Source organism: Tursiops truncatus, chromosome 16 (assembly GCF_011762595.2).
Source record: "Tursiops truncatus isolate mTurTru1 chromosome 16, mTurTru1.mat.Y, whole genome shotgun sequence".
Taxonomy (NCBI): domain Eukaryota; kingdom Metazoa; phylum Chordata; class Mammalia; order Artiodactyla; family Delphinidae; genus Tursiops; species Tursiops truncatus.
Window position 1 is genome coordinate 11,403,753 of NC_047049.1, and position 12,794 is coordinate 11,416,546.

Consider the following 12,794-nt stretch of genomic DNA (forward strand, 5'->3'; position numbering starts at 1 on the left):
GTCTCGGGTAAATACAGTTTTTAAAAAAGATTTATTCTACTCTCTCTCTTGTCTTTCCCCTGAGTTCTTATCTTGTTTGTTCTGGTCTCTCATGTCAGAGGCATTAAACGTCTGTGATCCTCACATACCCCTCATATTTGAGAGGGAGGCATCAAAAGCTCTCAGAAGCTGTATGTGTGTGAAAGAGGCTTGTGGACGGTGTATTTCTTTATGATTAGTTAGATGTGATAACTTTGGGGAATCCCTAAACATTCATATCTATTATGATTTGTTTTATTTATCAGCAACTTGCTGCTGGCTTTCTGGATGCAGGGAGGGGAAGGGGCCTCCCAGTTCAGGATGCAGACCTTCACTTAACTCTCATACAGCCCAGAGTCTCATTTGCACCCCAACCTGGCCAGTGGTCCCTAAGTCCACAGCCTCTGTGCCTCCACATTTCCCACAACAATTTCTGGTTTCCCAGGCTAAGGTGGGAGGGAGGCTGAGTGAGGCCTCCTTATACAGAGATTGATCCAAAACCCGTTTTCAGCCCTTGCCTGCCCTGTGGTCCGGAACTCATGTGCGTCTCTGCAGTGTACACTGGCCCCTCACCAGTGCCCAGCTGCCCGCCTCTGGTGGTGGCTCCTTTATCGTGTTAAAGCAGTTTCTGCTGCTCCATCTGCTTTCAGATTGGTTGACATTTTATAATATTGTAAATCAACTATACTTCAATTTAAAAAAGAAGAAATATCTCTCCCGTTATTGCCTCCTTGCCAGTACCCTCGTCCAGGCAGGTTTGTACCTTATTATAAAAATATACTGTATTGGGCTTCCCTGGTGGCGCAGTGGTTGAGAGTCCGCCTGCCGATGCAGGGGACACAGGTTCGTGCCCCGGTCTGGGCAGATCACACATTCCGCAGAGCGGCTGGGCCCATGAGCCATGGCCGCTGAGCCTGCGCGTCCGGAGCCTGTGCTCCGCAACGGGAGAGGCCACAACAGTGAAAGGCCTGTGTACCGAAAAAAAAAAATTATATATATATATATATATATATATATATATATATTACTGTATTTGTAAGGTCTTTTCTGTCATCTTAGTGGAGTTTTGGGAGACAGGGGATAAGTATTTCTCGTCCTGATTCATCAGCACATTTTTGTTGAGTGCTCACTATGTGACAAATGTGACAAGCACTCTTCTAGGTGCTGGGACAGCAGGGCTTACATTCTAGGGAGAGTGGAGAGTAGAGCGAGTCTAGGTACTGTACAGAGAAACAGACAATACAGATACATAGGAAGTAAGTTCCAGCACGTTAGAAGGTGGTGTGCGCTATAGAGAAACATGGCAGGAGTGGAGGAAAACGGGGCGTGGAAATACAGACATGGGATTGCCATTTTAAACACTGATGGGGTGACATTTGGTTAAATACCTGAAGAAACTGAGAGCGCGCACCATGCATACCCTAGACAGAGGGAAGAGCCAATGCAAAGGTCATGAGGTGGGATTGTTGCGGGGGTGCGATTGAGGGATAGGGGGAGGTTTCGCTGGAACAGATGAGTGAGGCAGGAGAACAGGAAAGGAGGTCAGAGGGGAATAGAGGTCCCAGTCATGTGGGGTCTTGTCAGTCTTTATAAGGTCTTGGGCTTTCTCTTGGGGCCACATGGGGAGCCACTGCAGCTTTGAACAGAGGGTTGACATGGTGAGACGTCCCTTGTTTCTAAAGGCTCACTCTGGTTGGTCCGTTTAGAATAGACTATGGCAATTGGAAGCAGAGTGACCTGTTAGGAGGATGCTGTAGTAAACCAGGGCACTGGATGGTGACTTGGACGGGGCTGATGTGGAGATGGAGATGGTGCAAGCCTGGGCTTCTGGATTTATTTTGAAGGTGGAACCTGCAGAGTTACTTGATGGACTAGATGTGAGGTGTGAGAAGAAGGATGATCAGAAGGGACTCCGAGATAATTGCTCTGAGCAACTGCAAGGGTGGAGCTGTCTTCAGGGGAGAGGAGAAGGCTGCGGGTAGTGTGGGTGTGGGCAGGAAGAGGCGGATCCGTTTTGGACACACTCAGTTTGAGATGTCTTAGTCAGCATCCAAGAGGAGATGTCAAACAGGCAAGTCCAGGCTGGAGATGGAAAGGTGGGAGTTGTGTGGTCTGAAAATGGTATTCCAGGGAATTCCCTGGCAGTCCAGTGGTTAGGACTCAGCACTTTCACTGCTGAGGACCCGGGTTCGATCCCTGGTCGGGGAACTTAGATCCCACAAGACAAGTGGTGCGGCCAAAAAAAAAAGTTAAAAAGTTAAAAATGGTATTTCACACGTACTTGGGTGAAAATGATGTGTCGATACAGATTCACCGCTTGTTGCAAATGTACCACCCTGGTGGGGTAGGCTGTACTGGGGGCGGGGAGTGAGGGGTGCATGGGAACTCTGTGTACTTTCTGTTTAATTCTGCTGTGGAACCAGAATTGTTCTAAAAAACAAAGTATTTTTATTTTTTATATTTTTAGCAGCGTTGCACGGCTTGAGGGATCTTAGTCCCTCGATCAGGGATCGAACCTGAGTCCCCTGCAGTGGAAGCACAGAGTCTTAACCACTGGACAGCCAGGGAAGTCCCCAAAGTCTATTTTTTTTTTAATGGTATTAGAAGCCATGAGACTTGATGAGATGGTCAAGGGAGTAAGTGTGCAAGACGAGAGATCCTAAAATTAAGGATGCAGTGTTCACCTTTAAGTGGAAGGAGAGGTGGCAGTGGGGACAGCAAACGTGGTGGAAAGAACACCAGGAGAGAGTGGTGTCTTGGAAGTCAAAGGAAGAAAGTGGTTCAAGGGAGGAAGGCATCAACAGGGTCCGATGCTGACAGTGGCTCAAGTAAGACGGAGATGGAACTGACTTAAATTTCCCAAGGGGTATGCCACTGTGATTTTGCAAGAGCAGTTGAGTGGGGTGGTGGAGAAGCAAGCAGACCGAGAGGGCTTAGGAGAGTGGAGGAGAGGGATGGGAGACGATGAGTACAGACAATTCATTTGAGGCACTTTGCTGAGAAGTGCTGCAGTGAAATAGAGCAATAGAGAACTGCTTTGTTTTGTTTTTGGTTTTTTTTTGTGTTTTTTTGCTTTGAGATTGGAGAAATTCAAGTATGATTGCATACTGAAATAATTAACCTGCCTTTGTTTAGCAGGAATCCCGACTTGAATCCTAAACGTACATAAAGGTCTTCCTTTTTCAGGTGTATCTTCATGGATGCAGCATGGTACAAGATAGAGTGTGCTGTGCCAGGAAGACCACTTTCCTATGACTCAGGAAACCTAGCATCAATCCTAGCCAAAGCCATCTGGGCCTCAGTTTCCTGATCTGCAGCGGAATATGCCGATCTCCAAGGATCCATCCAGCTGTGATATGCCATGAATATGTGACTTGAAAAGCAAGGGAGATCAAAGATGCGAAAGGCAGTCAATGTCTGCTTGCTTCTTCCACGGGAAATTAAAGAAAGCACAACTAACGTTGTAAAGATGTGGGCTTAAATATTTGTAGATTAAACCTAGTAGAGATTTTGATGTTTCCAACTACTGATCCCCTCCCCCCCACCCCACTGAAAAGCATATTCACTGCAGAAATTTCGTAAAACACGAAAATACAATAATGGAAATTAAAATCACCCATTATCCCATCATCTAGAGATAAATGCTAGTAACATTTGGGAATCGTTTCCACAAAGCTTTCTATCCATAAATATACTATATTTCCTCTCCTCGCCTACTGAAAACTCTCTATATTTGTATCCTGCTTTTTTTCAATGACAGCTTCACAAGCACGTTCCCTACATCAGCAGTCCCCAACCCTTTTGGCACAAGGGACCGGTTTTGTGGAAGACAGTTCTTCCGTGGATGGGGGAGGGAGGGCGGGGGCAGGAGGGTTTGGTTCAGGCGGTAATGCTAGCGATGGGGAGCAGCAGATGAAGCTTCACTTGCTCACCCGCCACTCACCTCCTGCTGTGTGGCCTGGCTCCTAACAGGCCTCGGACTGATACCCATCCACCACCTGGGGGTTGGGGACCCCTGCCCTACATCACCAAATACTCTTCATTCAGTTCTTAAAACTGTTCAATATTCCATCATAGGAATATACTGTAACTTAGTCATTCTATTAATGGACATTTATAGCTACCATAAATAGCACTGATAAAAGAAGTGTTATGATGTTCAACTTTGCACACAAATCTTTGTATTTCTTTTCTTTCTTTGGCATAAATTACCAGTTGTAGAATTATTCACTGGTCCAACGGGTATAAACATTTTGAAGGCTCTTAATGCATGTTGCCAAACATCATCTTAACACATCTGCCTCTCTTGCCTTCCAGAGAGGTTGTTAACAATTTACTTTCCCGCCTTCACTGTGCGTGTCAATTGCATCATGCTGTTACTAACCCTGCCAACTTCCTATAATTCCTTTCTAAAATGCCACTTTTCACCACATGTAAGCTAAAGTTTATTATTTATTAAAACAGCATTGTAGGGGGAGTGAGTAAGTCAGATTCCAGTACATTTTTGTGTGCCTACATGTGCTGGGCACTATACCAGGTGTTTTCTTGTTTATTGCTAGTGAACACCACACCCTTAGAATGTGGGTGGCATCCTTTCCTTGTCCAATCCTAGGAGGCTGTGTTGAAAGACACACAGCTGGGGAATCCCTGGGAGTCCAGTGGTTAGGACTCTGCGCTTTCACTGCTGAGGGCGCAGGTTCGATCCCTGGTCAGGGAACTAAGACCCCACAAGCTGCGGGGTGGGGGTGGGGTGGGGGGATGGGGTGTGGGAAGACACACAGCTGGTCTGCTATATGGCCAGGATTGGTAACCAGGTCTCTTGGCTTCAAGCTGCGCACTTATGTATTTACTTGGTTTACTATATCTCATCCGCTTCAAATGGCTGAGCATATTCTTTATAAGAGACTAAAATATATTTTATTGTAAAAGACTATAATGTATTCACAGCTTACCAGTTTTTTTTTTTAAGTTTTTGAGAATTAAAAATGTCAAACTCGGGCTTCCCTGGTGGCGCAGTGGTTGAGAGTCCGTCTGCCGATGCAAGGGACGCGGGTTCGTGCCCCGGTCCGGGAGGATCCCACATGCCGCGGAGCGGCTGGCCCCGTGAGCCATGGCCGCTGAGCCTGCGCGTCCGGAGCCTGTGCTCCGCAACGGGAGAGGGCACAACAATGAAAGGCCCGCATACCGCAAAAAAAAAAAAAAAAAAGTCAAACTCTAGAGTCAATGATCACACTGAAATTCTGCTTTACCAGAAGACATGTGAAAGTTATTCAACCAAAGGTGAGACCAGCAGGGGTAGGAAGGGGCCAAACCACTTGTCCTCTTCTTACTCAGACTGGCTACCAGTGTTTGTAAAGGCTTGAGATGAGCTACAGAAAGTGAGCAATGCTATTTTTTCTTTTTTATATTCATTTATTTGGCTGCGCCGGGTCTTAGCTGTGGCACGCGGGATCCTCGTTTCGGCATGCGGGATCTAGTTCCCTGACCAGGGATCAAACCGGGGACCCCTGCATTGGGAGCAAGGAGTCTTAACCACTGGACCACAAGGGAAGGGGAAGCCCCTGAGCAATGCGGTTTGGATGGAGAGTACCTTCAGCCATTGCAAACCACAGGCAGAACTTGAATCACGTGGGAGGGGTGTGCGTGTGTGTTTTCTTTTGGCAAGCCTTAGGAACTGTGAGGCTCTATACTCCTATACATGGTCTTCTGCACAGCACATGTTGAAAACTGGCTTTTGGATCTTCAGACACTTGAAACAGGTATTTATAGCAATTTCATAAAGACAGTCTTTTCATGCCCCGAAACAGATTTTAAACTGTGAACATTAAATCATGGGTCTTTATTTTTGTACTCACTATCTGATGTGCTAACAGGACAGTAAAAGTGGTTTGAAGCTGTTCTATTTTCCTTTCGTTTCAGAAAGCTGACCCAGCTAAGTCTGGCCGCAGTCTTAGCTCAGGACAGATGCATAAGGACGTCCTAGGCCACAGCAGGTGTTTTTCCGGACACAGCAGGGGTGGACCTGGAAAGTGGCCTAACATTTAGCTGTGCCTAACTTTCACCCATTGTGCCAGTCTCCCTACTTCCTGCGTTAGAATTACTTGTAATTTGGTCTCTGGAGACGCTTCCTGGGGAGGTGCTGCACAAATTCCCTGGTTATTGTTACCTCATTTGTACGCAGGACTCTGTAGAGTTTGAAAGTCCTACTCTTAAAATGGCTGAACATGCTGCCTGGAGTTTAAGCATCACGGTTCAATCCCGTTATAACGGAGAGGAAGCTGGCAGGAGGCCGGCGACAGGAGACGCTTTAAAAACCGAGCTTTTCAGCTCGATTCTAACTCTGCTCCTGGTCACAATAGCCTGCCTCCTCGAGTTGCAGCTGAAAACCCGCAGCAGAGGGGCAGGGTGCTTAGAAACACTCTGAGTAAAATACTTTGAGAGGGGAAGGAAAGGTAGGGAGAGAAATGAGAAACAACCACAGAAGGCCAGAGATGGGGGTGGGATTGGGGCTGAAGGGGTGGGTAGAGGGAGGGAGGAAAAATGAGCGGAATGGGAAGCTCAGAATAGAAGACACAAAAGAAAATGCCAACTAGTGAAAATACTGAGAAAGGATGGGTGGAGGGGGGACCGACGACTGGGGAACAGTTTAGAAAAATAGCAATTAGTACAGCTAAAAATAAAGACTAATTTAGAGACAAAGCCAGATACACAGGAGAAAAGTAGGACTCGCCAGAAAGACAATTACTCGTAAACCAAATCCTCAAGAAAATGGGGCTAACGATACCCCCTCTTGGGCTGTTTTGCAGAAGAAATGAGATAATAGATTCGAGTGGAGCTGGCGGCCCTAAGCAGGTGACTGGCGGCGGGAGAGGAGAAATCAGAAGTAGAGCGCAGTGCGGCCCGAGTGATTCCGAGCGTTGAGCGCAAAGGCCCCGCCGAAAGGTGTGCCACGTGTCCCGAAAGTTAGTGTCTCCGGCCAGCCGGTGTGCGGGGCAGAGGCACAGCTCCGCGCTGGAACCTGAGGGGTTCCTACGGAATTCCCCCGAGGTCCGCCCTTGGAGCCTCAAGACCGAGGGCAGAAGGCGCCCAAATTTCGGCGCCCGCGCAGCGCGGCCCGGGAGAGGGCGCCCACCTGCTCCGGCTCGGCTCGCTCAGCCCGCGGACACCGCGGCCCGGGTCCTGGCGATGCCCCGCTGGCTTTCGCGGCCGTGGGAAGGCCCAGCGCCCACGGAGTCGCGGGACGGGCAAGCCCGGGCGCGCAGGGATCCAGGAACCCGAGGGCAAGGAGGTGAAGGCCGTGGGCCGCACCTGGGTTTTTCAGAACCACGAGGCCTCAGCTTTCCGGTCTCTGAACCAGGAGGTGACCCTCGCCGGCCGCCCGGCAAAAGCGTGCTGAGCCACGAAGCGCAGTGCGCTGAAGGCGCCGCGTCAGTTTCCCAGGGCTGCAGGGAGAGGGCGGGAGGCAGGGATGGACGCTGGAGCTGGGGGCAGGGTAGGGCGGGGCTCGGGCGGCTTCTCTGGAGAACCCCGCCGGGCGGCGAAGGGTCCCCGGGACCCGCGAACCACCTGGGCAGGGTTCCTAAGTCCCTGGCGGCGCGGACTACTTCCGAGAGAGTGCGCTCCGTCCTGGGATCTGGGCCGGGTCCCGGCGTTTGGGTGTCACCCGGGAGCGCCCTGCCCGCCCAGGCACCCCGGGGCGGGACCGCAGGGCCCCCTCCTGGGCGGGCCGGTAGGGCGCACGGAGCGCGCCACGCGGCGTCTGGCCGGGAGGAGGGCGGCAGGGTGGGGGCCGTACGCTCCGGGGCGGTGCTGAGCGGGCTCCTCCTCCTCGCCTTCCTCCGGCTCAGCCGCCGCGCTGCCCAGCGGATCCTCCTTCCTCCCTGGGTTGCCCGCGGCTATGTTTAACCGCGCCGTGAGTCGGCTGAGCAGGAAGCGGCCGCCGTCAGGTAAGCTCCCTGGACCCCGCGTGCTGGGGATTGGGGCGCCCGCAGGGGCTGCGATGAACCGCCCGGGCAGGCGCTGCCCTCGCAGGGCATCCTTACTAGGCTCGGGCGCGGCTCTGCGATGCCGCACGGAGGGGAGCCCCGGCCGAACGCGCCACTTCTCCCTGCTCCGTCCAGCGCCCCTGCGGTCCCAGCCGCGGCGGGAGCGCAGAGCCCCGAGAGGCGCGCTGGGGAGGAAGTTTGTCTGAAAGGAGGAACAACAGCAGTTTTCTTTTTAGTGATGGTCTGGGAGAAAAAGGAGATCCAAAACACATCCAAACTTTGGAGGTAGTATGGGCTCTAGATTCCGAAAGCAGAACGTCGCGCGAGTTCCCTCCCTTCGGGAGTCCTCTGCCTCCGCTGCGGGCGTTGGTGCGGATGATGCCCACGCGGCGCCAGGAAAGGCACGCCTGGACCCCAGGCATCCGACAGGGCTGTCAAGGCCTGTTCTGCGCCGAGGAGCCGAACTATGGGGCAGAGAAGGAGGGTGAATAAATACCAGATGAAGAGCGCATCTGCAGTTAGCGCCAGGGAAGAGCCGACAAAGGATACAGTTTGGCTGTCACTCTGGACCAGCCACAATTTGGAACGATTTGATAGGACAAAGAACCCGTGGTGAAGATGAAACCATGCCCTTGATTCCAACCATCTTACCCTTTTTGCTCCTAATAGCTAAGCCCCTTTTGAGCGCTAATTGTGGGCCCGGGTCTGTGTTCACTCTGTTTTGTGAATTCTCTTTTCACCTTTAGGGCAACCCATTGAGATGGGCATTGTTCTCCCCACTTTACGGAGAAGGGAACTGAAGCCAAGAGCTATTAGGTAACGTGCTCCAAGTCACACTTAGGTGATGGAGAACCTTTCAAACCCAGCTCGGCCTGACTCTGGAGTTCAGAGGCTTTTCTGCCGCCTCCCACCCCTAGACGCTTCTGCTAGTACCAAGAGGCTGTACGTGTTGGCCCGTATCTTTTTTTCACCTAATGTATTTTATGAGGGACACTGTGGTGAAGAGGATGGACTGAAAGTAGGTTGCTGGGTCCAAATCCCACCTCCACCACTACTAGCTGTGGAGCCTCTCTGTGTAGATAAGGATCCGCAAAATGAGAATAAGATACCCTTCTTTAAACGCTAAATCAAAGCTGGTTTCTCATCCATCAAATTTTGCAAATTATTGCATTTACCATTTAGGACAACTCTAATAAAGTAGGACTTCATAGAGTTATAAATTGCTTATATCAGAGTTAGTGTTAGTGGTCATGTAAACCTTTCTGTGTTACCTGTGGGTCAAAGGATTCCCCTGTGGGCGTTCATTTTAGCCATTCCTTATTGTTAGATATTCACAGGCCTACGGAGTGGTGGTCAGAGCCTGGACTCTGAAGTTAAACTCCTGGTTCCCACCGTGACTCTATCATTCAGCTACCTTGGGCAAGTTACTTTACCTCCGAGCCAATTGCTAAATTATGGGGAAATTTGGAAGCTGGTTGCTAAACCGTAGGTAGCTTGAAATTGGCTACCGGTGGCCATTTACACCTTGGAAATCAGCAGATGCTAAAAATCAAGCTTTTTTGTTTCTGTTTTTCCCTGGGAGAGCTGGTTTACCAGCACACCTCTGCGTCCGTTTTCCCATCTGTAAAGTGAGTTCAATTAGAGCTGTGGAATCAAATACATGAAAGCATATATATGAAGTCCCTAGTACAGTGCATGGCATTATTGAGTATAATGGTTAGCTCTTATCTTTTCCGCCTTTTCCTATTATAAATAGAGCTGCTTTGAACATCCCTGCACAGTTCGCTTTTGGGTTGAAGTCTTCCAAATAGAACACATGAATTTTGACATACATGGTTTTGGGGTGCTGTTGCATGTGGGCAGGTTGTACCCCAGAAAGACTGGTGGCAGTTTTAGGGACACCAGTGGAGTGTACCTCTTTCAGGGTAACACATTTTAAGTCTGATGAAATGTGGTTAGGTCACTGATAGAAAGATCAGTAGCTAAAAATCATGGATTGGTATTAAATGCCAGACTTCCAAGAGCCCGATTTCTTTATGACTTTTAGGTTTAATGTCTACCCCCTGATGGGAAAGGACAAATGAGCCCCTGCCAGTTTGGTCATCACCACCCAGCAGTGAGAAAGGGGGAATGTGGGCCCCGAGGCAAAGGCACTGGGAAGCCAGCCAAGTGATCCATGGGACCCTGGACTGATTTTTGTGTGTGTTTTTTTGGTGATTTTGAATTATTTTTCTTAAAGTGGCTCTCCAGATTGTGTAAGTTTCTGGCCTCACAAAACCCGGATCCATCCCTGCTGGACCCTGATTTGAGCCTGGCTGCAGTCCTGCCTCCCAGCTCCTTTTACTCCAAACCTTTCTTGCTTTTCTGCAAAATCTTATTGGAGACAATGTCTTTAAACTGAAGTTTGGTGCTCCCAACGCTTAATTCCAAGTTTCAAAGTGCGATTCAAAGGGCAGATATTCTCCTTCCTGAGCTCTCTCAAAGTGTGTTCACGAACCACAAGGGGGTGGGAGTGGAGGTGGGCTCGACAAAATGCAGCTTTCCAGGCCCCCCCAGACCCCGCCCCGTCCCGGATTCAGTCCTGCGGACCCGAGGTGGGAGGGAGAGTTGGCTGCATTTTTGACAGTTGATTCTTACGCCACTTAAGTGTGAGGACCCCGCCAAGCATTCTGTGCACCCACCCTGCCCCCCACAGCGACTTGCACTGTTGATGGTACATGGGATGCTCTTCGCTTGAAAAGCAAAGCCAGAGCCACGGCCTTCCACCGCCCCCTGCGAGCAGAACACGGGCTGAACCGCCAGGGGAATTCCCCGCTCCCCCGCCCAGAGCCTGTTATACATTATCCCATTAAACCTCTGGGACCAGTTTCAGATTTATGGCAGGGCTTAAGTTTTTATTTAAAGATGACAGTTGACATACAATTTAATGGCCGGCTTGGCTGCTGGGGGAAATTTTCCCTGCCGAACATCACTGAGCCGGGCCTTCAGATTCAGGGAGAACGAAGCGGGCACAGAGAGACGGGGCTGAGCGAGGGGCGTGGTTTATACACGTGTGGCGACCTGAACACCACCGCGGGCAGCTCGCGGACTGGTGGGTGCCGGGCGCTCGGGGTGCTTTACTTGCCTTCACAGAACTGATGTCTCCTTTACTCACTGTTAGAAACTGTGGAAACCAGGCAGGTGCCTGGCTGGGCCATTTCCTAGGGCTTTCTGGGTGAACTGAGTCATTTCCCTCCCTGGGGTTGAGTAATCCCCTCGGCCCCCTGCCGCTGGGCTCTGGGAACTTGCTGTTTAAATTGTACTAAATTTACGCTCACCAGTTTCTTCTGCTTCCCCCAGATAGCTCTCCACGGCAGCAGCCCCGGGGGTGGCAGCGGGGGCCCAGGCAGGCGACAGAAGCAGCTCCTCGATAAGAGCTGTCAGGAGGCGCACACTGGAGCCAAACAGTCCCTTGCAGACTTCCGGGGACCAGTTTCCCTTCCCAGTAGGTTCCCATCTCTCGAGGGCCCCGCCGAGTGCCTGTGGGTCGGCTCTGCTGTCCCCGCTCTGTGGTGGGCTCAGGGACCCCTCATCTGGCTTGCCTTCTCGCCTAGTCCCCCCACTGCCCGCCCCGCCCTTGGGTGGCTGGACATTCCCACCTCTGTCCTGTGTCCTCTCCCAAAGCTCCAGGAGGCCCGCTCTTCCAGGCCTCCTGCCTCCCTCTCTGCACCTGAAATGCAGCCTGCCCATCTTGTCTCTCCCCGGACAGCTGCAGAGGCCGCCCATTTCAGAAGGGACAGACCAGGGGACTCAGATCTCTGACCGAGCCCAGAGCTGCCTGCGTGACCTCACACAGTATCCAGTGTGTCATCTTGCTCGTGTGTATTTAGAGAGTGAGTGTGGAGCGGTGGGCTTTTCTCTTTCCTTCCTCGCCTCCCTGCTTCTCTGCTCCACTTCCTTCCTTCTTTCTTTTCTTTCTTTCTTTCTCCAGTTGGGACATTAAAAAGCAACAATACCATCATCAACTATCTTTATCATCTCACAAATGAAGGATGTTTCAACACCCCAAATAGTAGGAGAGATATAATCTCACGTAAAGAACTTGTCCTGATACACAAGAATCTTCCAGAGGCTGTTGCTTCTAGGGGAGAGGCTCTGGGTCGCTGAAGGACAGGGGCGATAGGAAGACCTGTCCCACTGTGCTCCCTTGTGTAGCTCTTGTCTTTTGTACCCTGTAAATAAATGTAATTACCTACTTAAAAAAGACAACCCAACACTGTCCCACTCGATCAGCACAGCTCACTTGGTAAATATTTCCTTCTGCTTATTCTCATTCTTTCACGGACCAGTGAAGAAAACTTCATGGCAGTGTGTGGCATTGCAGCCAGGTGCCATCTGGGAATGCCTGGCTTCATCTTCTCAATTATTTTTAATTTCCCTGAGAAAAAGGACCCGCCTTTTATTTCTTGCGTCTTTCCCTGCCCTTCCCTTAACAGCCTCTGCAGCCAGACAGCCTAGGGTTGAGTCCCAGCTCATCGACTTCCTGGCTTTCCCCTTTGGAGCAAGTGATTTAACCTTGTTGTGCCTCAGTTTCCTCATCTGTAAAATGGGCCACCGATGGACCCAACCTCCAAGGGCTGTGAGGTTGAGATGGGATGTAGTCAGTGGTCAGTAAATGCCATCTCTTTTTACAACCGTCATCCTCCTCTCTGTTTTGTCCCCCGCTCAACCTGACAATCTATCAGAAAACAGCTATCACTATAAATCTATACAAGAGTGCCCGGCACTGCAGACCCTGAGGAAGACACAGCT

General features: G+C 50.7%; 1 protein-coding gene across 2 annotated transcripts in view; it reads left to right on the plus strand.

Moving 5' to 3' along the window:
* Positions 1 to 7,810: 7,810 nt before the first annotated feature.
* The window catches only part of RGS10 (regulator of G protein signaling 10), a 36,268-nt gene continuing 31,284 nt past the window's right edge, over positions 7,811 to 12,794 (plus strand). Inside the window, exon 1 of one of the 2 annotated variants that reach the window (XM_033841943.2) lies at positions 7,811 to 7,964. In XM_033841943.2, the coding sequence (XP_033697834.1) occupies positions 7,916 to 7,964 (49 nt within the window). In that variant the 5' untranslated portion in view covers positions 7,811 to 7,915. The remainder of the gene's footprint in view (positions 7,965 to 12,794) is intronic. The other variant, XM_019940096.3, reaches the window with a different exon arrangement.